At 37.9% G+C, this 25,640-nt stretch overlaps 4 protein-coding genes and 2 pseudogenes across 4 annotated transcripts; 1 reads left to right on the top strand and 5 right to left on the bottom strand.

Annotated features, from left to right (window-relative positions):
• Nucleotides 1–462: 462 nt before the first annotated feature.
• LOC121781267 (protein JINGUBANG-like) lies at nt 463–2,068 on the bottom strand. The gene has a single exon (XM_042179007.1). It carries the CDS (start codon nt 1,995–1,997, stop codon nt 519–521), a length of 1,479 nt encoding a protein of 492 aa, XP_042034941.1. The 5' UTR covers nt 1,998–2,068; the 3' UTR covers nt 463–518.
• Nucleotides 2,069–8,234: 6,166 nt separating this feature from the next.
• Nucleotides 8,235–10,703, top strand: LOC121780705 (ankyrin repeat-containing protein At5g02620-like). Its single transcript, XM_042178333.1, has 3 exons — nt 8,235–8,718; nt 9,150–9,565; nt 9,643–10,703. The coding sequence occupies exons 1-3, from the start codon at nt 8,253–8,255 to the stop codon at nt 10,561–10,563; spliced, it is 1,803 nt and encodes a 600-aa protein (XP_042034267.1). The 5' UTR covers nt 8,235–8,252; the 3' UTR covers nt 10,564–10,703.
• A 21-nt stretch (nt 10,704–10,724) lies between these two features.
• On the bottom strand, nt 10,725–12,114 carry LOC121780707 (E3 ubiquitin-protein ligase ATL42-like). The gene has a single exon (XM_042178334.1). The coding sequence runs from the start codon at nt 11,999–12,001 to the stop codon at nt 10,769–10,771; it is 1,233 nt and encodes a 410-aa protein (XP_042034268.1). The 5' UTR covers nt 12,002–12,114; the 3' UTR covers nt 10,725–10,768.
• Nucleotides 12,115–12,913: 799 nt separating this feature from the next.
• LOC121781641 lies at nt 12,914–16,497 on the bottom strand (annotated as a pseudogene).
• A 570-nt stretch (nt 16,498–17,067) lies between these two features.
• LOC121781640 lies at nt 17,068–21,161 on the bottom strand (annotated as a pseudogene).
• A 1,687-nt stretch (nt 21,162–22,848) lies between these two features.
• Nucleotides 22,849–25,640, bottom strand: LOC121781023 (exosome complex exonuclease RRP46 homolog). Its single transcript, XM_042178699.1, has 7 exons — nt 25,362–25,640; nt 24,919–25,032; nt 24,191–24,312; nt 23,911–23,983; nt 23,747–23,814; nt 23,343–23,475; nt 22,849–23,259 (listed from the first exon to the last, which is right to left on the bottom strand). The coding sequence occupies exons 1-7, from the start codon at nt 25,465–25,467 to the stop codon at nt 23,192–23,194; spliced, it is 684 nt and encodes a 227-aa protein (XP_042034633.1). The 5' UTR covers nt 25,468–25,640; the 3' UTR covers nt 22,849–23,191.

Genomic DNA, 25,640 nt, shown 5'->3' with positions numbered 1-25,640 from the left:
TTTTATCATTTTGATATGTTTCATAGTAATAGAATTATTTTCTTTTGTAGTAAAAGTCAACACATTTTTTCACACCTACTTTACTCTTTTACTTTTTTCTCTCTCTATCTCTCTACCTTTTTCATTTTCCACTTTATTTTCCCTTTACTTAACTAGCTTAACATAATTTTTCTTAATCTCTGTGTCAAAAAGAACCGTCTTTATTACTCCCTCCGTCCCGCTTTAGCAGTCCCAGTCACTTTTACGCACTCATTTTGTAAAATGATAATAAATAGTTAATGTAGAGAAATGGTAAAGTAAGAGAGAGAATAATGTAGAGAAGAGTCTTATCTACGTTATTCTCTCTTGTACTTTATCATTTATCCACTTTAACTATTTATTATCATTTTTACAAAACTAGTGCTCAAAAGTGACTGGGACTGCTAAAGCGGGACGGAGGGAGTACTATGGAACGAAGGGAGTAGACTAAAAATCTGTGGAAAATACCAAAATTAGACAAAAAATCATGATTTAAAGGATTAATATCCCTTAATATTATCCAAAATAATAGAATAAATAAAAGAGCTGTGATGACTAAAATATAAAAAAAAAAATCTGTGAAACGGATCAGTACCAAGTTTCTTTTCCACCCACGACGGGCTCAAAACCGGACTGGCCTCATATTCCCCTCCCTTCGCCGCCGTCTCCACCGGCGGCGGCCTCCTCTGCGAAGCCTCCACCTCCTCCGGCATCACCTTAATCCTCCACACCTTAAACGTCTGATCCAACCCCGCGCTATACAGCAGAAACCCCATCACCACCACCTTCTCCACCTCCAGCGCCGCCGCCAGGCACTTCACCGGCCCCCGATGCGCGTCCAGCACCGCCAGGCACTCATGAAAACAGCTCCCCTCCTCCCTCCGCCATATCCTAATCGTCGTATCCTCCGATCCGCTGAAGATTAATTTCTCTATCGCTGCCAAACACAGCACCGCGAATCTGTGCCCCTGCAGAAATCCGCCGTGGTTGAACCTCCCCGAGCTCCTCTCCTTCTCCCAGAAATTGATCACGCCGTCCGAGCTCCCGGAGTAGAGGAAGCACGACGACGACGACGCGCTCAGCGCCAGCGTGTTCACGGGAGACGGCTGGAACCGGAGCGTCATCGTCAGCGTGTGCGAGCTCTGCCCGTACACGCGCCGCCACAGCTTCACGGCCCCGTCCGAGGAGCAGGTGAACACGCAGCCGTCGTCCTGGTTGACCACGACCGCGTTCACCTGGTCCTCGTGCGCCGCAAACGAGTCCACGCACCGCGCGTCCGACACGCGCCACGCCTTCACGGTGCGGTCCCACGACGCGGTGTACAGGATCCCCTCCGCGTGGTTGTACGCCATGCATGAAATGTTGTCCCTGTGCTTGAAATTAGGGCTCCTGGAGAGTGAAAAGAGTGATTTTGGTTTTGGGAATGTGGCGATTTTTTTGGCGTGGAAATTCTCTGCTGCCGCGGGGGCAGAGAATGTCCAGGCGCGGACCTTGCGGTCCGCGTGGGAGGTGAAGAGGGTGTTGCCGTGGGCGAGGATGGAGCGGACCTCGCCCGTGGCAGCGGAAGCCCTAAAGTGTCCACGCTCTGTGCAGTCAGGCTGGCGCCAGGCGCGGACGCGGGAGCTCTCAGAGCCGGTGAAGACGAGGCCGTTGGAGACGGCGATGGAGAAGATGGTGCCGTCTTGGCGGTGGAGGGAGGCGATGCAGTGGTAGAGGAGGGCCGGGGAGGGGGTCTGGTGGGGGGAGAGGCTCCATGGGGAGTCAGGGCTGGGGGGAGGGAGGAGGGAGTAGAAGTTGGGGCTGGCCGCGGCGGAGGAGGACCGGGGCGGGCTGTAGAGGAGGTTGTCATGGTGGTGGTCGTAGAGCTGGGGGAGGGATTTGAAGGAGGCGCGGGGCGGGGATTGGTAGGGTTTCGCGGCGTCGCCGTCGTCGTAGAAGGTGGTGCATGGAGGAGGAGTTTGTGTGGTATAGTGTTCCATGGCTCTTGGGGAATTGAGAGTGTTTTAGGGTGTTTGGAATTTATATAATGCATCTGACAAGCTGATTCATTATTCCGTTGTCATCAGAATATATCACGTGAGACATAAATCAAACTTTTTGCGAAATTAAATAGTATAGTAGTACTATTTTCTAAAAGAAAAATATAAATTGAGACATTTTGGAGAAAGTAGGCTTATAAATGGCCGGGGACAAGAAGTAGGATTAAGCCTATTTTAATATTGTAAAAGTATAGATAGGCATAACGGTGTGAGAGTTGTGAATTGAAGAAGTTGGATATAGTATTTGGTGTGGGTTGATTTCGAATTTAATTGGCATTGAAGATGCATCACCTTTGGTAGGTAGTGGTGCATATTTTGGTAAAGCTGATCACCGCACTATTTACGATTTACGTAACCTGCAACTGCAATGTTGTTTGATTCTTCTATTTTATATTCACCTCTCTACATTTTATAAAAATACTACTACTATTTTTTATAATTATTATTCCAGATTAAGATTCAAATTAACTTTCTCAACGCCTTGGACCACATTTTTAGGTCGTCTCACGAAAACAACTTACATCAACACGTTTAAAACAATAGGACAATATGTTATATTCCCGATATAATGTCGCTTCTAGGATCCGAATCCATTGGGGTGTTCGGTTTACAAGATTGTATACGGGATTAAAAATATGTAGTGTGTTTGGTTCATGAAATTCAATACTCCAACTCAGTCCTAGATGGATAATCATGGAATAATTAGTCATAGCTAACCACTTATGACTAAAATAATCTCACAACTCAATCATACATTATATCTTGATATTATTTATATTGGCAACCGAACACCACAGTAGGATATCACTTTTAGTTAGGCATTAAAGATGATTTTACTTATAAATTAAAACCATAATTTTACTCGTTTAATCCACGTCCTATTTGATTTTGTCTTTGTTTGATCATATAAAACACTTTCGTCTACTACTAAATGTCTCAGTTTTTTTACGTTTTTCATTCAATAAATATTTTATTTCATTTTGCCAATTTTTTTTTACGTTTTTCATTCAATAAATGCGACCCCCAATCTACTTACTCATTTTTCTCAGCATTCTTTATAAAATTAATACTTCCTACGTCACTATTTGTCGCCATTTGACCCGACTCGGGTTTTAGGAAATATAATAGAAAGTGAATTGAAAAAATTAGTGGCATGTAGGTCCTACATTTATATGTTAGTTTTATAATAAAATGTGATTGAAATTGAGTTAGTGGAATGTGAAGTCCATAAATCATTACAAAAAATGGTAAAAGTGAAATATGATAAATTTTTAGGGATGAACTTTAATAAAAATAAGTAATAAATTTTCAGGGACGATGACAAGAGCAGTAAAATAAAAATAGAATTCACCTTTTGTACTCACTGAGGAGTCATGAGTGTGTTAAGCCCTTGGGCTACAGTGGCCCAGTAGTGGCCCAACCAATTTTGTAAGTGTTTGTTTGGCAGTATAGTTAAAGACATGATTAGATACTATTCTTGACTTAGCAGAATATTTGTTGTGTTTAATAGTTATGATATCAAAATGTGAGGCCCATGTTGATAAACTCGGCCCACTTGGCCCACATGAAAAGGCATTGTTCATTCCCATTAAGTAAAGTTGGGGCATTTGGGCCATTACCTCAGATAGTGAAGCACGGCCCTATTTTACCTTCTATTAATTAGCTAACTACTACCTCCGTCTCCTATTAATTGTCCATTTTACTTTCGGCACAAACTTTAAGAAATATAAAGGAAAGTGGGTCGACAAAATTAGTGGAATATGAATCTCACTTTTATATATTAATTTTATAGTAAAATGTGAGTAAGATGAGTTAGTGGAATGTGAGGTCTACTTATCATTTATGGTAAAAAGTGAAAGTGGACAATTAATGAGGGATGGAGAGAGTAATTTATTAAAGTAATAAATAATAATCTTTCTCTTGCTTTACCAATTCTCCGCTCTAACTATTTATTACTCCCCCCATTCCGCGGTAGTTGAGTCATTTCATTTTCTGCACTCGTTTTGCAAAATTGATAATAAATAGTTAAAATGGAAAGAAAGTAAAGTAGGTGACAGAATAAGGTAGATAAGAGTCTTATCAAAATTATTGTCTTTCTTACTTTATTTATTCTCCACTTTAATTATTTATTATCATTTTTCTAAAACAAGTGCAGAAAAAGAAATGACTCAACTACCGCGGAACAGAGGGAGTGTCATTTTTATAAAACGAATGCAGAAGAAGTCAGAGTGACTCTTAATATGGGACAGATGGAACATCCTTTTTTTTATAAAATCACACAATTTCTTAAAATCTAAACCGATAAAAAATGAAACATTTATTTAAGATAGGAAAAAGTACTTATTTCCTAATTATTCTTTAGTTCTATTTTCTTACGTTGTTGATGGTCTCATTACTTTTGACTTATTAATTACTCCCTCCACCGTCCCACATAATTTGACTCAGTTTTTCATTTTGGGTCGTCCCACATAATTTGACCCATTTCACTTTTACCATTTTTGGTAGTGGACCCCACATTCCACTAACTCATTCCTACTCACATTTAATTATAAAACTAATATATAAAAGTGAGACTCACATTCCACTAACTTTTTCAACTCACTTTTCATTATATTTCTTAAAACCCGTGCCCGGTCAAAGTGTCCCAAATTATGTGGGACGGAGGGAGTATGAAACAGCACCCACAATCTTCCCTTCTATTTTCTTACATTGTTGATGGTCTCATTTTAAACTTTATATCCTTTTAGTTATATATTCAAAATAAAATAAATTTCAGTATAAATTAAATTACAAACTGTATTAAAAATTGAAATCCTAATTAATGTTACACGTTTTAACTTTATATCCATTTAGTTATATATTCAAAATAAAATAAATTTCAGTATTAGTTAAATTACAAACTGTATTAAAAAATTGAAATCCTAATTAATGTTACACGTTTTGATGCTATATTATCGGACAAGATCACATAGTGTACTACCTTCATCAACTATTTGATTTGTCATAAAGTTTATAAACAAGCCTTAATTTCTCACATACTTTTTTGGCTTTCACACTTGTATCTTTAATGAGTTATTATCTAGATTTTTCTGTTTTCTGTCTTCTAGCTAGCTCATGGATTTTCCTTCCATTTTCCTTCTTGTTACATAGAATTAGAGAAATTTATCGGATATTTTGACATATGTCCATATGCTTAAAAAATATCTAATTTTAAAGTTACGTACTTTCAACCTTGTATTGTCACATGTGACGTGGCACATAACATGCAATAATGTAAACATTACATTGCAAACAGTAGGTAGATTTTGGCAGATTGCATGATAGTTATATGCATATTACATTTTATATTGTTGAGTTTTGCATTGTAGACATAAACTGTTTAATTTGAATTATATATATAGACGAATTGCATTTATATATAGTTTATTTTGCATTGTAGACGATTTATGATATAATGCAAAACTCAACAATATAAAATGCAATCTGCCTATAACTAAAATGCAATCTGCAGAAATGTATCAACAACTTCCACAAATATATATTGCATGGTAGTGTTTACAATATTACATGTTACGTGACGCTTGGCAACACGGGGTTGGAAGTACGTTGTGACTCTAATTAAGGATGCTTCGAACACCAACTATAGTTTTGCAATTCAATATTTCATTTCATTCATTATTTAATATCTTATTATTTTGTAAATAAATCTTATATTCAACTTTTAATTAAGTTTTAATATAAAAGTGAGAGTTATATATTTTATTATTTTTTTCTAATCACTTTCCTTTATATTTTTAAAAATTCATATCAAATCAAAATATAAATATTTATTTATAGACTAAGGGAGTGTATAGTGTAACGCTGAAATGAAAAAAGTAATTACATGGATGATCACGCAAATAAACCGTATTATAAAATAGTAGATATAATAATTAGAGGGAGGGTCAATTTTGCATTTTTATGCCGTTTTGGAAGTATCTTTTTTTCTTTTTCAATTGTGATAGCTATTTTTGTAAACTTTGTTTTCGTTGCTATAGCCACACCAGTCTACATGTAAAAAGAGTCGTTTAAATTTAAATATGTGAATTTTCAATTATGAGCTCACCTAAAATTAATCCTTTAAGCTAAACATAATTAGAAAAGCATGCAAATCGTCTAAATTCTATTATTCATTAATATACTATATGATTGATTGAATATCAACCAAATTAAGTCCACCACCCACACACGAGGTGTGTATCAGTATATAAAGAAGGCAAAGACTAAATTAAAGGTCGTCAACTCACAAAAAATTATGTGTCGCTCACAAATTCCACTAATAAAATAATCTTGTGGAAATTTGGTGGAAATTATTGAAATGATTAAGAATATCTGAAAATGAAACTTAATTATTAATAACCATGTTTGACTTAGATCATTGCCGACTTTGCCATCAATATTCAACTTATTCTATTATAATAGGAAAGCAAATATATCACATTTTTCTCTTTCTTTATTTCATGTACCGGTCTTGTTGGTACCATTCATAACATAAATTATTTCATTTTTTTCTTTGTGGTAACTAGCGTGAATTGAATTGTTTATTAAGGCTGAGAACTATGTTTATGATAATTTTTATATAGGAGTAAGAGTAACAATTAACAACTTTGATTGATTAATATATTATTTTAATTAAGTTTATTCAGGCTTGGAGGGACATATATACAACTGTATATACTTCATACAGTGTATATTCAAAAGGAATTAAATTAATAAGATAAAGGAGAATCACAGCTTAAACATGCAATATATAATCTTGAAATGACACAGAATTTTATTGCCAAAAAAATTAAGACAAAAAAAAATAGAAATAGAAATTTATTGCTCCATAGCTTCAAAATTAGTAGTACTAGAATTTTAATATTGCTCTACGAAATAAAAAGCATGCTAAGAAATTCAAAACGCTTATAAATTACAATTGTGGGAATAATTTTAGTACGAAAGTTAATTAATTAGCAACGACATTATCAAACATATAAAACCATCTTATAAGTTATAAGCATATACACGAGCACGCATATTTTATTTTTATTTTATAAGTATTTTTGATAAGGAGATGTTTCAGTTTATTAAAAGAAATGAAAAAGCCCACACCTAAAATTAGGCAGCCGTGAACTAATTCGAATGTATAGTCCCATGAAACTTGTTCTAGTACATGCCAAACATTGCTCTGATGACATCTATCTTAAATTTTATTATCAAATATAAATATATAGGTTGAAGGAAATGATATGCTAGATGCCTTATATGAAGTCTTATATGACATCATTCTTGTTTGAAGCACATTTTCATTGTTTATTTTGTTTTATATATTTAATTTGATTCTAATATATTAAATTTTTTAATTATATTTATTATTTTATTCATTTAATTTATAACAAATCACATATTTGTGTAAAATATTGAAATCGGTCAAACACTATAAAATGTTGGAGTTGTGCCCGGTCAACCCAATTTGATCCGGTTATATGAGTGACAAAAGTCTTAATTTTATAAAATGAAATGGTACCGAACCGACATACGTTCCGAACAGATATTCGTTACGTATTCGCTTTTTCCAAATTGAGTCATAATGAATAAAAGAAAGTGGATTAAAATTTCTTACAAGAGTATATAATATCAATATATCTGCAAATTAATTATTATATTGATAAATGAACCCTCATTAATTAAAAAAAAAGTATTTAAGAGATTTATGTCAACAAGTGACCGGTTGTGAAGTCCAGATGCATGCCACCACGGCCGCCGGACGACATGCCCTTGGATCGAGCCTTAACTTAACTTTTGTACCATAGTAACGGATCAACTACACTCGATTTAATTTCTACATCTGCACGAATGACAACATTATTTTAAACAGGCTCATACAATAGACTACGTCTATAAATATAGTAGTCATTCCACATATCTTCACACGATGTTTTACATAATACGAAGATATCCAACTTCATTAAATCAAATGATAATTCATAAAGTCTTTTTTTTTATCAAATTAAAACACACAAAAAACCCAAAAAGGTTGCGTTTTGCAACATGTCTCCGAACCTTCCTAGCCATTTCCCCTTGTGGAAAAACCCATGCATTAATCGTACAAAATAAATACTACTCCACATCCAACATCCACAGCCACGAGCCATACCTCCGCCGCATTCCGCCATGGACCGCCGCCTCCAAGAATCCGTGACCCGCGGCGACGTCCAGGCTCTCCGAGAACTGAACCATCTCAACGAGAACCTGATGAAACAATCCGCCTTAGGGTCCCACTCCCACAACAACAACACCATTCTCCACCTCGCGGCCATGCTCGGCCACGTGGACTACGCGGCCGAGGTGGTGGCCGCGTGGCCGGAGATGGCTGCGGCTGAGAACGCCGAGCTGGAGACGCCCCTGCACCAGGCATCCAGACAAGGCCACCTCGAGATCGTGAAGCTGCTGCTGGATACCGATCCACGGGTGGCCTACAAGCTCAATTCAAGAAACGAGAGCGTCTTCTTCGCCGCCTGCCAGGCAGGCCGCCTTCTCGTCGCGAAGCATCTCGCCGAGAGCTTCCCTGCCCTGCTCCTGCTGGAGTTTGATACGGAGCTCACTTCCCTTCACGTTGCTGCTTCTTCTGGATATACAGGTTCATTATAAGTAGCTCGCACATATTTGTTTTTGGGTCAGTTTTAAAAGGACTCGAACTAATTGGGGTTGAACAACACTTATATACTGCTTTCAACTTCCTTCATTCTTCCGATGTGGGATGAGTTTGCAATCCAACAAACCTTTTCTCAAACTGGGATAAGGAGACAAGGAGAGCTTACTAAATTTGAATTTTTTTTGTTTGTAAAAAGTAATTCACTTAAGTGGGACGGCCCAAAAAGGGAAACGAGGCACATTTACTGGAATGGTTTGTTTCTTGAAAAAGTATAGTTGAGATATGGACATCAAGTTAGTTAGTATGTCTAAATAGAAAAAATGAGACTAAAAGAAGAAAAAAAGAAAAGAAAAAAAGTTGCTTCTGTGGATGAATTGGGTGTTTATGATATGCTGCCTTGTGGTTTGGTGGTGCAGAGATAGTGAAGGAGATTGTGAATCGACGGCCGGATTTGGCGTGGAGAAAGAGCCCCCAAGGGTGGACTCCTCTGCACCTAGCCTGCAGCAAGGGCCACCTTGAGATAACAAGGGAGCTTGTGAAACTGGACTCTGATCTCTGCTTGATCCAAGACGGAGAGGGGCGTACCCCTCTCCATTGCGCGGCTATCAAGGGCCGGATCAACATAATAGACGAGATCCTCTCTCTCAGCCTCGAGCTCTTTGAGGCCACCACCAAAAATGGGGAGACTGTCCTGCACTTGGCTGTCAGGAACAATCAGTATGAAGTTGTCAAGTACTTAACCGAGTCTCTCAACATGACGAAGCTTCTTAATATACAAGAAAACGACGGAAACACTGTGTTGCACTTGGCTACTGCTGGGAAACTAACTGCTGTGAGTGAATCTTGATGTTTTTTAATCATTTTTGGTTGTGGGATTGTCTCAAAGTTGAATCTTTTTATGGTTTTTAGATGGTTATATACCTGCTTAAAATTGGGATTGAGGTGAATTGCTTGAATGGGAAGGGATACACAGCTCTGGATGTGGTGGAATCTGATGCAAGTAACTCGGGTGCTCTGGCTATCGTGCCTGCATTGCTTGAGGCGGGAGCGAAGAGGTGCGATCAGCTCTCTCCCGGGATGAGAGACATCCAGCAGTTGGTCGAGTCGAGTTCTAGAAGGTTCAGTGAGGTTAGCCATAGGAAGGCACTGCCTTGGCCTAATACAACTCCACAGCACCACCGCCCTCGTTGCAAGAATCGCCACAGGGCTAGTAAGCTGGAGCTGCAGAACGAGGGGCTGAGGAACGCAAGAAAGACTGTGACCATCGTTGCAGTCTTAATTGCAACTGTGACATTTGCTGCGGGGATCAACCCCCCTGGTGGATTCAGCCAAGGAAATGGGAAGGCTCTGAGGGGGGACAGGGCAGCTTTCAAGGTGTTCATGGTCTGCAACATAGCTGCGCTATTTCTGTCCGTGGGCGTGGTGAATGTCCTGGTGAGCATCATCCCCATCACGAGGAGGACGATGATGAAGCTCATGAGTGCCACGCACAAGGTGATGTGGCTGTCCACGTTGTTCATGACTGCAGCCTACATAGCTGCTATCTGGACCATCATGCCTGAGGATAAGGGGGCTCGTTGGGTGTCCGTGGAGCTGCTGGTGTTCGGAGGTGGATGCTCGTCTGTGGTGTTCTCCGGGCTTGCTTGGCTGCTGGTCAGGCACTGGTACAACAAGTATAAATGGAGGAAGGCGAAGCTCAATAGGATTAAGGAGGAAAGCCCGCATAGCAGCGTTAGTCGTGTTGATGAGCTGAGAACGACGAGAAGGAACCATGATAGTAGTACTAATTCAGATGTAGATAGCTCAGATCATGGCTATCATTTGTACTAGTTTTTTTCTGTTTTTGACAGAAAACTGCTTGGTTTTAGTTATATGAGTGACGCAGTTTGTGTAGATGGAGATAACCGAGCTTTTATGTAGTCGAATGCAAGAATATATAACATCAAGAAAGTGTCATGAATTTCTAGATACAGTTTTTGTGCCAACTATGATCTATTTGGTGTTAACAAAAGTGAATAAAAGATGCAGGATGCACTCAGACATCCACCGTAGGTTGTCTGGCACCCGAGCTCGTTTCTTGACTGGAAAACCACTGAATGGTTCTCCTAGCTATAGGGAACCAAAGCCTTCTAACTTTGTCATCTCTTTCTGAATTCACTGAAGTTGAGAATCCACTGATCCTGCTGCTGCTTGAGTTCAATTCTGTGAACCTCGACACGTTTGTAATTTCAGACATCGATCTTTTCTGGGACGGATCCAATGATTTGGTCATCATGGTAGAGTCCAAATCAATGTTGGGATAGCCAGAGGTTTCACCAGAGCTAGTAATTTCAGCTCTTGCAACAATCTTGGACTCAAACAGCCTCTTCCTCTCCATATCCTCCTTGATCTTCGAGATATGCTCTTTGGCTGCATCCTCGTCGTTGAACCTCCCACTTGTGGACAGCTCTTTTCCCTCCATGACACTCAGCATCTCGGAGCTGAGAGACATCAGGTCCGAGGAGTTGACATCGCTCCACCTGCTCTTGTGTATGACATATGATACAATGATCCTGTGCTTGACATTGTGCAGATTCTGCGTTCCATCGCTCTGATTCTTGAATCCTTGAATCAACGGATTGTCTCTCCTCCCTCTAGCTAACTTCTGTAGTGTGTGGGCAAAGTTGAACCTCATTGACCTCCCTTGACTCTGCTCTCTTTGTATGAAGAACTCAAGATTAGGCTCCTCCCTCGAGCTGCTCGGGCATCTGAAGCTGCTGCTGTATCTTAAGCTCTTGATGTCTCCTGCGTCGAACTTGTTCCTGCAGAGGGGGCAGCTGGAGTGATTCTCCAGCCATATGTCGATGCAGCTCATGTGGAAGGCGTGTCGGCATTTGGGCAGGAGACGAAGGAGCTCCGTGTCTTCAAATCTTGATAGGCACACAGCACATTCTAAGCCTTCTTTTGAGCCTCTGAGTGAGGAGAATCTGAAGAATGGGAGTGACTCTATGATGGTTTTGTCTACACCCGAGAACCGGGATCTTGATCCAACGGCCCTGTTAGGGCCCTGTATCAGATCAGACGGCTCGGATCTGATTCTGTGGCAGAACTTGGCATATGCCAGAATAAAGAAAGTGAGGCAGAACATGATGGATAGGACTACTAGGACAACCGGCATGCTTGGATGGAGTGGATTTACGTCGCTTATATCTCTCTCGTTGGTTGTGTTTTGAGCTTCCACACATATCAGCAAGGACAGGACAGCAATCATCTGTCTCAGATGAACCATTTTAGATGGATCTTTTCTCCAAATTTATCAATACTCTGCTTGATGCAATGTGATTCTTGATCATGAGTTGAAGAGATTATGTTAAGTCAAATTTAGTTATTAGTGATGATGATGCCTTTGGTTACTCTTGGATCTTTCTGTCACCTAAATCATATGTTTAATTTATTTTCAAGAAAGCATCTTTGATTGATTGATGATGCCATTATCTTGTTGAAACAAGAAGCCAAGATGTTACTTTCAAATGGAGGGCTTTTTGTATATTTTAATAGGAATTGCTGGCTGTTTTTTGACCATAAAAACCATGCTCTTATTTGTTAGTTGTTACACCATTCTCTGTCAACTCTCCATTATTGAATTCTTAAATTATAGCATATTGAAAATTGAAAACTGCTTCCAGATGTAGCTTTCAGTGATAATATAATTTTTGTTTTCATACACAAAAGGACAATTCATAAAACAAATGCAACTATTGCCAGTTGCCTTATAATTTGTCTAAATGGTCACTGGTTTACTAGCCCGTTGACTCGCACACTACGTCTGTGTTCTAAGGTGGTTGAATCGAGAGCCTGCATTGCACGGAATTTGTTCCCAAACAACCCAACTCACTGACAACGTCTCGTGGTGTGATAGGTTTCTATGTCTTGTAAAGCATACATGTCTTTGCACATTCATAAAAGGAGAAAAGTAGTTAAATACAAAAAGGAATCTTATTCATTTATGTATATACAATTATACACAGACATCAGCCAGTGAAATATTACAGATTTCTCAGTTTCTCTAATGGTCAAGATTTAGGACAGTCACTCCAAATCTTTGTCATAACACTATAATGACACAAACATAGGACTACTAAACTATAATGTTACACATCTCTTAGCATTTTTAATAAGTGATGACTATTTTATCCTAATCTCATGTAGTTGTTTCTTCATAGTCAAATGGCACAAAAGCACCATGAAAACCATAAGGCACTCTTCTTGGAAGATCGATTACAGCAACCGGCTCGTTGCAGAAATTCTTAGCGTCAACGACGTACACCTACATGAAAAATGTGTCAAGATTCACCAAAAACTTCATCACTAAAACATAAAATCAAAACTGATTCTGTCATAGTTAGTTACATGAGATATGTTCCTGTCTTCGTCATGTACGTATGCAATGATCCATCCATCATCCTCGTCTGCGCCTCCCCTTTTGGCCACAAAAGCCGCGCCCGTGCAGAAGGTGTTCCTCGGGAGCTTGTGGTGCTCGACCTTGATCAGCCCATTGCATTGTTCCCTCTCTTGCAGGTGAAGTTTTGCTAGCCCTCCATATTTTGGCGTGCCTAGAACGATGTGTGAACCTTAATACGGACTATAAAAGCTCGATTTCTCGTTAGAAATATGACAGGAGCTACCTGCCGTGGAGCTGGCCTTTGAGCAGACCACCTGTGTGTAGCCATACTTGCACATTTTGCCAACATACTTATCATTGATGATTGGGAACTCCATGGAGTAGTCCGTTCCCGTGAGGTTCTTCTCAGCCACCACTTCGCCCTTGAGCAAGTTGAGCCTCCACTCATAAACACGCGAAAGAAATTGGGCGTCTGCACCAGTCTGCTCAATCCCTTTAGAGAACCACTAGTGCTTGTTGAGGCCAAAGTCGGGGCCTGGTATCATGGACTCACGGGCCCTGCAGGCCAAGACAACTACCTCATCGTCGTGCTCATGGCAGTTGATGATGTGAAAGGTGCAGCCTGGCTCCACGTCGAACCACTTGAGAGAATCGGCCTCTCCATAACGAGGCATGATGCCAATCCTTGCATATTCTTCCCCATTGTACTTTATTAGACTACAAGTGAACAATCAATCAATCAATTAAAAAATGGCTCTTGTTCTATCAGATACTGTTGTGATCAAGGCGAAGAACACTCACGGTCCGCCTTTTATCAGTCGATAAGTCTATGGTCAGAGGAAAATCCATGATCACATTGTACCTGATCAAAACAAGGCTATCATAATTGAAGCCAAAAAATGAATATATTTTCCTCTGCAACGAGCTCTTACCTCGTTGTGATCCCTATTTCGTGGCAAAGGCAACATCTGTCTAGTCCGAGATCAACTTTGTGAAGCAGTCTATTTCCATCAACTAAAGACAAACTTGTTGGAAATGATTAAACTAGGAAAATTTCTGTACTTGATAATGTAAAAGATTCTAGCATTCATACCTGAGATCACTCCCAGCTCGAAGTAAGGCTTTTCCGGATGAATCCCCATAATCACTAGCTCTCCCGTGTATGGATCTCTCTGCGTTGCTAAAGATTAACCGATGCACGAAGCAAGCAGTTAAAGTAAAAAAAAAACTTGATATCAGGTTAGTTACCTTTGGATGGCTGGTAAAAGGCCTATTCCAAGAACCATTCACATCCCAATTTCGCCCCGTTTCTAGTGTGAAAATGTCCATCTCTTGAGGGATATGATTCTCTGCAGCTGAGTAGAGCTTCCCAGAGTGCTCAAACACACTGGTGTTGTTTACATACTTGTTCACGAACCCGAATCGCAGCTAACACAAACCAGAGAAATTGCCTAATGATCAGTGATCTCAACTCCAAAAAAAGGTCGAAAACCACGTACTATTTGTGTTCCTCACATAGTTAAGAAGATAAGCAGACAGCACAGCTAGAGAATCTCCTTCTGCAGCCGGGAGAAATGCCGGTTTCTTCCTGGACTTTTCTAGCTTGAAAGTGTCTGTTTCAACATGTCTGTTTCTGTAGAAAATCTCCCATCTTCCGTCACCATGTTTAGAGACGTATAAAACATGAAGCATGCCTTCTCCTTCTACCCAAGTGTGGCTAGACTTTCCAAATATGGAATTCGTTGATTTTAAACCTCCAAATAGGGGGTTTGGTCCTGCACCAAAGGCAACATCAACATCATCATCTTTTGTCTACAAAATTCAAGAAACCTTAAAAAATGGAACAACATTCCATCTTACAACACTATCTAATAATCCCATACACGTGTAAGAAAGGTCGTTGTATGCAAGAGACTGCCTTTTTACACATCCTAGACCTATTTTTCCTTTACAACTATGATTGATGCCACTAAATTTCTATTTGTTGTGGAGATTTTTGAGGTGGGTATAGGTGGTAAGAAGCGGTCATAGGATAACACAAGAAATGGAACTTGCAAAGTGAAGCAGAACAAGTGAACAAGCATTATATGAATCGATCTGTTTGTTTCATCGCTTGAAACAGGAATTTTTCGGAGCCTTATGCAGAGATCCTTGTAATGACCTTAATTTTACATCAAACAAAAAATTAATTCTCTAGTTTTGACTTTTACTATAAAGATTCATACAGTCTCCACAGCTCCATCTATTTTTATGAGAGTAAGATCATTGTTATGTCACTGTCTACTTCATGATCAAAAACTATAACAACTTGCATGCATAAATTTATGATATTTTTAATCTGAAAACAATAATTTCTGATAAACTAGTATATCATATTAGAACTGACGAAGAAAGTCACCATTTCTGATGTAAACTCCTGCCGGAAAACCATCTGGGATCCTTCCGTTGATTGATTCTGCCACGTCTACTGCTTCTCCGATCTCTTCCACCGGAGCAAAATTGCTCTGTGCATGAAATATTCACAAAAAAATGACATCTTTTTTTTTAAAGACTGAAACTTTATGAATCCCATTTGCATGAAATTTTCACAAAAAATAAAATCTTTTTGTTGGTTATGGAAAAGATTGAAACTTTATGAATCCCTTTTGCATGAATTTTTCACAAAAAATGAAATCTTTTTTGTTGGTTATAAAAAGATTGAAACTTTATGAATCCTTCTTGAATGAATTTTTCACATAAAATGAAATCTTTTTTTGTTAGTTATTGAAAAGATTGAAACTTTATGAATCCCTTTTGGATGAATTTTCACAAAAAAATTAAATTTCTTTTGTTGGTTATGCAAAAGACTGAAACTTCATGAATCCCATTTGCATGAAATTTTCACAAAAGTGAAATCTTTTTTGTTGGTTATGGAATAGAATGAAACTTTATGAATCCCTTTAGCATGAAATTTTCACAAAAAAAATGAAATCTTTTATTTTTGGTTATGGAAAAGGTTGAAACTTTACGAATCCCATTTGCATGAAGTGTTACCTGAGATGGGGGCAAGGGTTGATCAATAAAGTGAAATACAGAATCGACAAATGCATCCAACAATCTCAGTGAGGCCTCTTTGATCGTTTTTGACAGTTGGAGCAAAATGAGGTTGCTTTTGTGGAGCTCCTTTGACAATGGCTGTATGTAGCCAAAGATTCTCATAAGCTTACATGTCAACACACACACTAAAACACACATGTATTGATAGTATGCAAATATTTAAGCATTTGAAGAAAGAATACCTTGAGAGTGGTGGAAGAATATGAGAGAGAAGAATGAGAATGATGGTTGAGTTTAGGAGGACATGAAGGTCTAATTGAGGAGCAACTCACTCCAAAACTGCCCATCTCAACTATGTGTCTGTGTGTGTTTTACAGTTACATGTAGTATATATATAAGGTGTGGGTTTTAGTACAAATCAATACTATACTATTTTTGAAAAGATCTTATTTCTTGAGTCATGTTTTGTCGTTTCAAGAAGAATCTTTCTGCCTCTATAGTGGGGGAATCTATAGGAGATTAGTTATATACTTATGTCAAACATTGATACACCAATTGCTTTCGAAAGATGAACATATATGCATGATGATACCCATATTCAATTGATAAAGTTTGATTATGTACTTGATCAACGACATCTAACACATCTAAATCCTATTTTAGATGAATTAAACATTTAAAAGGGGAAAAGTAGTTAAATACAAAAAATATCTTTATAATTTATGTGTATACAAAGACATTATACAGTGAAATCTTACAAGAATGATCAGTTTTTCTAATGTTCAAGATTTAAGACAGTATCTCTAAATCTTTGTCCCAACACTTGAATGACACAAACACACTAAACTATATTGTTACATATCTTTGACAAAGTGATGGCTATTGTTTCCTAATGTAATATAGTTGATTCTCCAAAGTCAACATGGCACAAAAGCTCCATGAAATCCATAAGGCACTCTTCTTGGAAGATTGATTACAGCAACTGGCTCGTTGCAGAAATTCTTGGCATCGACGACGTACACCTACAAGAAAAATGTGTCAAGATTCACCAAAAACTTCATCACTAAAACTGATTCTGTCATAGTTACATGAGATGTGTTCCTGTCTTCGTTATGTACGTATGCAACGATCCATCCATCATCCTCGTCTCCGCCTCCTGTTTTAGCCACGAAAGCAATGCCCGAGCAGAAGGTGTTCCCCGGGAGCTTGTGGTGCTCAACCTTGACCTGCCCATCAAATTGATCCCTCTCTTGTAGGTGAAGTTTGGCCAGCCCTCCATATTTTGGTGTGCCTGAGACGACGTGTGAACCTTATTATGGACTATAAAAGCTTGATTTCTCGTTAGAAATATGACAGGAGCTACCTGATGTGGAGCTGGCCTTTTAGCAGAAAACCTGTGTGTAGGCATACTTGCATATTTTGCCAATATACTTATCATTGATGATTGGGAACTCCATGGAGTAGTCCGTTCCCGTGAGGTTCTTCTCAGCCACCACTTCGCCTGTGAGCAAGTTGAGCCTCCAATCATAAACACGCAAAAGAAATTGGGCGTCTGCACCAGTCTGCTCAAGCCCTTTTGAGAACCACTCGTGCTTGTTAAGGCCAAAGTCGGGGCCTGGTATCATGGAGTCACGGGCCCTGCAGGCCAAGACAACTACCTCATCGTCTTGCTCGTGGCAGTTGATGATGTGAAAGGTGCAGCCTGGCTCCACGTTGAACCACTTGAGAGAATCAGCTTCTCCATAACGAGGCATGATGCTAATCCATGCATAGTCTTCCTCATTGTACTTTATTAGACTACAAGTGAGCAATCAATCAAAAATGGCTCTATATTTATCAGATACTTTTATGATCAAGGTGAAGAACACTCACGGCCCGCCTCTTATCAGTCGATTTATGTCTATGGTCAGAGGAAAATCCATGATTACATTGTACCTGATCAAAACAAGGCCATCCATCAGCATAAATGAAGCCAAAAAATGAATATAGTTTCCTCTGCAACGAGCTCTCACCTCGTTGTGATCCCTATTTCGTGGCAAAGGCAGCATCTGTCTAGTCCGAGATCTACTTTGTGAAGCAGTTATCTCCACCAACTAAAGAAAACTCATTGTAAATGATTCAACCATGAAAATTTTCAGTTCTTAATAATGTAGTAAAAGATTCTAGCATTCCTACCTGAGACCACTCCCAGCTCGAAGTAAGGCTTTTCCGGGTGAATCCCCATAATCACAAGCTCTCCCGTGTCTGGATCTCTCTGCGTTGCTAAAGGTTAACCAATGCACGAAGCAAGTAGTAAAAGGAAAAAAAATTACTTGAAATTAAGTTATGTACCTTTGGATGGCTGGTAAATGGCCTATTCCAAGAACCATTCACATCCCAATTCCGCCCCGTTTCTAATGTGAAAATGTCCATCTCTTGAGGGATATGATTCTCTGCAGATGAGTAGAGCTTCCCAGAGTGCTCAAACACACTGGTGTTGCTCAGATACTTGTTCACAAACCCGAATCTCAACTAACAGAAAACAGAGAAATCACCTAATCAGTGATCTCAGCTTGAAAAATAAAGGTCAAAAACCACCTAATTTTTTGTAAAAATATGCAATCCTCACATAGTTAAGAAGATAAGCAGACAATACAGCTAGAGAATCTCCTTCTATAGCCGGGAGGAACGCCGGTTTCTTCCTAGCCTTTTCTTGCTTGAAAGTGTCTGTTTCAACATGTCTGTTTCTGTAGGAAATCTCCAATCTTCCATCACCATTTTTAGAGAAGTATAAAACATGAAGCATGCCTTCTCCTTCTATCCAAGTGTGGCTAGACTTTCCAAATACGGAAATTGTCGATTCTAAACCTCCAAATAGGGGGTTTGGCCCTGCACCAAAGGCAACATTATCATCTTTTGTCAGGAAAATTCAAGAAACCTCAAATAAATGGAACAACATTCCATGTTACTACACTATGTAATAATCCCATATACGTGTAAGAAAGGACACTCTAGGAAATAGACCATGCATTTTTACACATCTTAGACCTATTTGTCCTTTCCAATTACGGAAGGAATTTTTTTGAGACGGTGCGTATAGGTGGCAACGAGTAAGAATCAAGCAGATATGACAGAATCATCATAGGATAACACAAGAAACGGAACTTGCAAAGTGAAGCAGAACAATAGATGAATGGATCTGTTTGTTTCATCGATTCATACAGGAATTTTTGGAGCCTTATGCACAGATCCTTGTAATGAGCTTTATTCTACATCAAACAAAAAACTAATTCTCTAGTTTTGGCTTTTACTACAAAGATTCCTACAATCTCCAAAACTCCAACTACATGAGAAAAAAGATCATTGTTATGTCACTGTCTACTTCATTATCAAAGACTTATCTTTCAGACACAAATCTGCTTTACAAACACAATGGCAGCACAAATATATGAACAATATATAAACTATTATATTTTTAATCTGATAACGGTAATTTCTGGTAAACAAAGAATATCATATTGGAAGTAACGAAGAAAGCTACCATTTCTGATGTAAACGCCCGCCAGAAAACCATCTGGGATCCTTCCGTTTATCGATTCTGTCACGTCTACTGCTTCTCCGATCTCTTCCACTGGAGCAAAATTGCTCTGTGAATGAAATGTTCACAAAAAAATTAAATCTTGTTTTTGGAAAGACTGAAACTTTATGAATCCCTTTTGCATGAAATTTTCACAAAAAATGAAATCGTTCTTTTTTGGTTATGGAAAAGATTGAAACTTTATGAATCCCATTTGCAAGAAGTGTTACTTGAGATGGGAGTAATGGCTGATCAATAAAGTGGAATACAGAATCGACAAATGCATCCAACAATCTCAGTGAGGCCTCTTTGATCGTTTTTGACACTTGGAGCAAAATGGGGTTGCTTTTGTGGAGCTCCTTCGGCAATGGCTGTATATATCCAAAGATCTCATAAGCTTACATATTGTCAACACACACACTGAAACACACATGTAATGATAGTATACAAATATGTAAGCATTTGAAGAAAGAATACCTTGAGAGTGGTGGAAGAATATGAGAGAGAAGAATGAGAATGATGGTTGATTTTAGGGGGACATGAAGGTCTAATTGAGGAGCAACTCACTCCCAAACTGCATGTATATAAAACAAATAAGGCGTTGGTTTTTGGACAAATCAATATTTTAGAAGAGATTTTATTTTCATGAGTCATTTTTTGTCTTTTCAAGTAGCATCTTTCTGCATCTACAGTTGGCGAATCTATATAGCACATGAAGTTTATGTAGTTATAATATAGGCCCTTCGTTTATTAAATATAGGAACTTTGGAAACAACGTGGATTTTGATAAATAAGAAAGAGGATGAGGAAATATGGATAAAATAAGAGAAAAGAAAAAAATTAATAGAATTAATGTCATTGGACTGTGGTGACCATTTTCTAAAAGAAGAATTTCTATTTAAGAAAACAGTCTAAAAAAAGAGTTTTATTTTTAGAAAACAAACGACAGTATATTACACATAAATATGTGCATACTTTTTTTGAAAGATTAACATAGATATCATCCTTGATGATATTCATATTTATTAGAAAAGATTGAATTTTATTTAGGTCAGGGACATCTCACATATCTGAATCTTGGTTTTGATAAACATTTATTTACATTTGCATCGGTTGTTTCGAGCATCTGGAAAAAGAGATTTAAGTATGTGCAATATGATAAGATGGTGGCTTTATTTAAAATTTCAAAACCAATAATAGTATATTTTTTTCATTCTTTATATAATCAATTATTGGAGCCTTGTTGTATTCGAATTTTGAGGGAAATGGCGTTCAAGTAAATTCTGATTAATTTAGTATTCGTACTCTATTAATTGACATCAATTGACTTGACACGAATTTTAAGAAACGTAGTAGAAAATTGATAGAAAAAGTTAGTGAAATTAAAATCCTACTTTTATATATTAATTTTATAATAACATGTGAGTTAATGAATTACCCGAACGTAGAGTCCATTACCAAAATAGTAAAATGTAAGGATATCAATTAATTAGGAACGTACAGAAAAAAAATTAATATGAATTAATAAGGGACGGATGGCACACAAGATAACAGTTCAGCCTTCACTGAATTCTTTTTTTTTCTTTTTTTTTAATTTTTTCCAAAGAAAGGAAAGGAGTACAAAAGAGGTATTGTTATACTCACCATCACTACGAGTTTCAAGAAAAAATAATTGTTAATGTATACTACTCCGTATAAGGTTAGTTTATTAAAAAATTATTTTATTGAAAATGATTATGTTATTATAAATAAAAATTATTATTGTTTTATATTATCAGAGTTACTCTTTTTCAAAAATAAAAAGTCGAGTCATGCGCGCATAGGAATGCTTCCCACAATTTATTATCTGTGAAACAGCCAATCTATGGTGATAATACTGGAAATGCCAATTTAGACCAAGAAGACCCAAGCAAAGCAAAGAACAAATTAGGGAAGGTCCACATTTAATTTTGTATTAAAACAATTTACATTAACAATTTTTGTGTTCGGTTGCAACAAATCATACAAACAAAAACTTTTTAAAAAAAGGATTAACATTAACAAACCTTACAAAGTGAAACATATCAAGAAAGAAGATGGAAGCAGTAGGGCGTGGGGCGGACGATAGGCCGATGCGTCGTCCGCGCCCTAAGCTTAGTCCGCGGATGAAGCACATACGATAGGGCATCGTCCGCGACATCGTTCGCCCACTGTGGGCGACGCGGAAGATGCAACACGTTTTTATTTTTTTCTTTTCGAAATTTGTCTATTTAAACCTTGATTGTCATTCTATTTTTCATACGAACATTTCTAGCATCTCTCATTTCTCTCATCTCTCACAAACCAAAATGAACCACGATGACGACCGGAGTTCCTCGGAGGACGGTAGTCCGACCTTGACTCGAGCCTTAAATGCAGTCGTGCAAGACGCAATGTGGGCCCGTAACCGCCGTCCCTGAGTTTGCATATTTTTTTAATTCGTATTGTAATGTATTAATTTTATAAATAAAATGAAGGTTTTTCCTAATTTTTGTAGTTATTTAAATATTCAAATAGAAGAAAATGCTTAGGGCGCCCCTTAGAGCGCGTCTTAGGGCGCCCCACTGCAGGTGGAAGGGCAGGAGGATAAAATGCTGACGTGGCGGTGCATAAGGCGCCCCATTGTGGATGCTCTTAGCATTAACTACTTATGTATGGCTACAACAAACCATACAAACATAAACATCTTAAGTGAAGGATTAACATTGGAAACTTGTATTTGGCTATAACAAATAATACAAACAAAAACATCTTAGGAAATCAGAGGGAATGATGAATATGAACAACTTGTTTTTGACTACAACAAACCATACAAACAGAAACATTAAAAAATGAGAGGAAATACATACAATGGTCAGAACTTAATATACTAAATATCTTTTCCCACGTGAATAAAAACTTTATGATGAGAAAATTCTTACTATTTTTTACTAGAATTAGAATGAATTGATTTTTTGCTGCATAAATTGACTGGGGAAAATAGTGAGATCTAATCATTATTTACAAACATATTTATTATGTAATCTGAATTTTGCTATATTGTAATGTACTACTAATTACAGTCATATACTAATAGGCAAGATCTATTTTCTTAATACACATAACTAAATACGAAAAAAATGTCTAAAGCTAAACAATCAATTAAAAGTTTTAAATCTGCTGGATAGATGTATAATTGATTTAGCTACACCACCCTTCTTAAAACAACAATACTTAAAAATCATAAGGTGTTAATCAGAATCATAAAATCAAACCAATAACAAACAACGATGCATAAACTGTATACTAGTATATCACAAAAAAAATAGAGAAATTGATAAACTACAAATTTGAAATCATATGCTATATCTAAAGAATATTTCAATACCCAGCAATATGATTTTTCCTTTGCATTGTTGCTTTTGGCTGTAACAAAGGTCAAGCTGCTTTGGATGAGTTACCTGCAGATTGTGATCGCATCTTCTTTTTCAGAATATTGGACAGGGCGGGGTAATTGCAGCTCTTCCTTGTTCTACGCAGTGAAAGTAATCGTCCACTGTGTACAGTGCATTTTTGAAAAATCACCGACAATCAGAATGTTGTGAGATTTGATGAAAAGATTGGAAGAAGCCAGATTACCTGTCATTATACCATGTGTAAGAGACGTAATGATCTCTTGCTCCGTTGATTTTGTGGTTGCAGGTGTTGATTCTTCAGGGAGTAAACAATGAATTGAGCTGGGAAATACTAAGCATACAAATGCCTTCATTTTCTGCCACAATAAACTACCATGTCAAAAAAAAGAAGCATTTTATGTAGACATAAATGCAATGCACCAAATGTGATTCCAACTAAACACAGATTAGAAATCTTGTGAAATTACATAACTACAAACAGAAAAACATGGGATGAGTTTCACTTTGCTTGTATGTGAGCAATGGCCTGGAAACTTCACACGAAACTAGCACGAAAGAGTGACAGGTTGCACAGGTCTCGATAATAAGGAAGAAATTAAATTAATAAAAACTGCAACAAAAGATTACCTGTTCTTCTAGCTTGCTCGGGTCCAGTAATATTTGCCCACTATCGGTGAGACAACAGCATAAGGAGACTAGAGGAATAGAATGCAATACCATCAAAACTCTACTCAATCTATAGAAGCTGGATGATAGAAACATAAGAAATAAACACTACTATAATGTATTACCAGCAAGAGATTTCAAAGGGATTCCACCATCTACAAGAGCAGCACACGTTGCGTGTATGGCACATGGAAGAAGCTTACAAATGCTTGGTCAAGGAATCCAGAAGTTTACAGGACTTCAAAATGAGGATGCAACCAAACCAGACAAGAAACAAGGGTGTGTAACAATATTCATATTTTAAAAACAGTTAGGAGTAACATGGACTCCTTTGCCCAGTGAGTGTATCAAATCAAAAGGCAGAATCCTATTATTAGAGAAAACAAACAAACCGAGGAAGGATACAGAACCATCATCGTGAACAACCTGAACTATTATTGATGTGGTGGTGTTGGGATGAACGGTCAAAAGGCAGATATTTTGCAATGTTCTCTTCAATATCATCTCAAACTCCTTTTCAATTTTTCCTAACAAATTCCCATATCCAAAAATTAGCAAATGGCACATGCACATCAACTATGAGTAGCAAACAGATAAATTAATTTAAAAGAGTACAAACAGTTATTAGCCCTTAGGGACACATATTGGAACATGATTAAAAAAACAAAAAAAAACTTAGCATAATACCAGCAAAGCTTAGAAGCTCAAATGAAATGAAATGCATCAAGCGTTATACTAGAATATTTAATACTCCCTCCGTCCTGAAAGTTTGTCCCATTTTTCCATTTCCGTTCATCCCACAAAATTTGTCCCATTTCACTTTTTACCATTTTTGGTAGTGGACCTCATATTCCACTAACTCATTCCTACTCACATTTTATTATAAAACTAATATATAAAAGTAGGACCCACATTCCACTAACTTTTTCAACTCACTTTTCATTACATTTCTTAAACCCGTGCCGAATCAAAGTGAGACAATATTTGGGGGACGGAGGGAGTATAAAAGTATGCTTGAATACATATGTTGCATAAACTCAGTTTCTTCTCACAAAATTGCAAACATTTAAATGGAAACTGGCATCTCTAGCTACACATATACGAAATCGGTAACACACTATATGAATTCTCACCAATCTGTCCCGTTTTGGCTTTCCAAATGACTTCAATGCAAGCTTTCTCAGGGTTCTCATTCTTCTTCGTCCCGGCTTTAGGTCCGAAAACAGCAGCAAGCACCCTAGTCTCTCCTGAAACAGAGCAAACGTAAACTAGAAAACATTCAGCATAAACATAATGAAGAAATGGCAATTAGGAACTCTGGAGTTGATATTGATTAGCCCTAAATAAGATTTCCTCAGCATTTTTAGGTCATCACCAAAATTAGTACCAACATAAGAAATGCAATGCGGCAATGAAAATCAGAAACTCAGAATCGAAGCTTTTACTGTTAAAGTCATTAACCAGGCCACTACAATCAACGGAGAGATAAGACTAACAAAACAAAGCGAGCTCACATCTAATCGAAAAAATAAAACCTAAATGTAGAGAAAGAGGAAAGGGGGGAAATGAGTTGTACCGTGAGAACAGCTGGCGGAGCCATGGGCGCGGCTGAGGACGTCGCGAGAACAGTCAATTGGTCTCAGCTGGTTAGCACCACGCCCACCTGCTCTCTCTACATCCATTGATATGCGATCTCTATAATATTTTTACAAATCACAATTGAAGATCAATTTTTTCTGAAGCTCTTCGCTCTGTTCCAAGCTAAATTGAAGATTTAACAATAAATTCTATGAAGCTGAAGTTCAAATCTAGGGTTTTGGACAAGAAGGGTTTAGCGGGAAGAGGAACAGTATAA

The sequence above is a fragment of the Salvia splendens genome, chromosome 20 (assembly GCF_004379255.2).
Source record: "Salvia splendens isolate huo1 chromosome 20, SspV2, whole genome shotgun sequence".
Lineage (NCBI taxonomy): Eukaryota > Viridiplantae > Streptophyta > Magnoliopsida > Lamiales > Lamiaceae > Salvia > Salvia splendens.
Note: the sequence above shows the minus strand (reverse complement) of the source record. Positions and strands in the feature narration are given on the sequence as shown.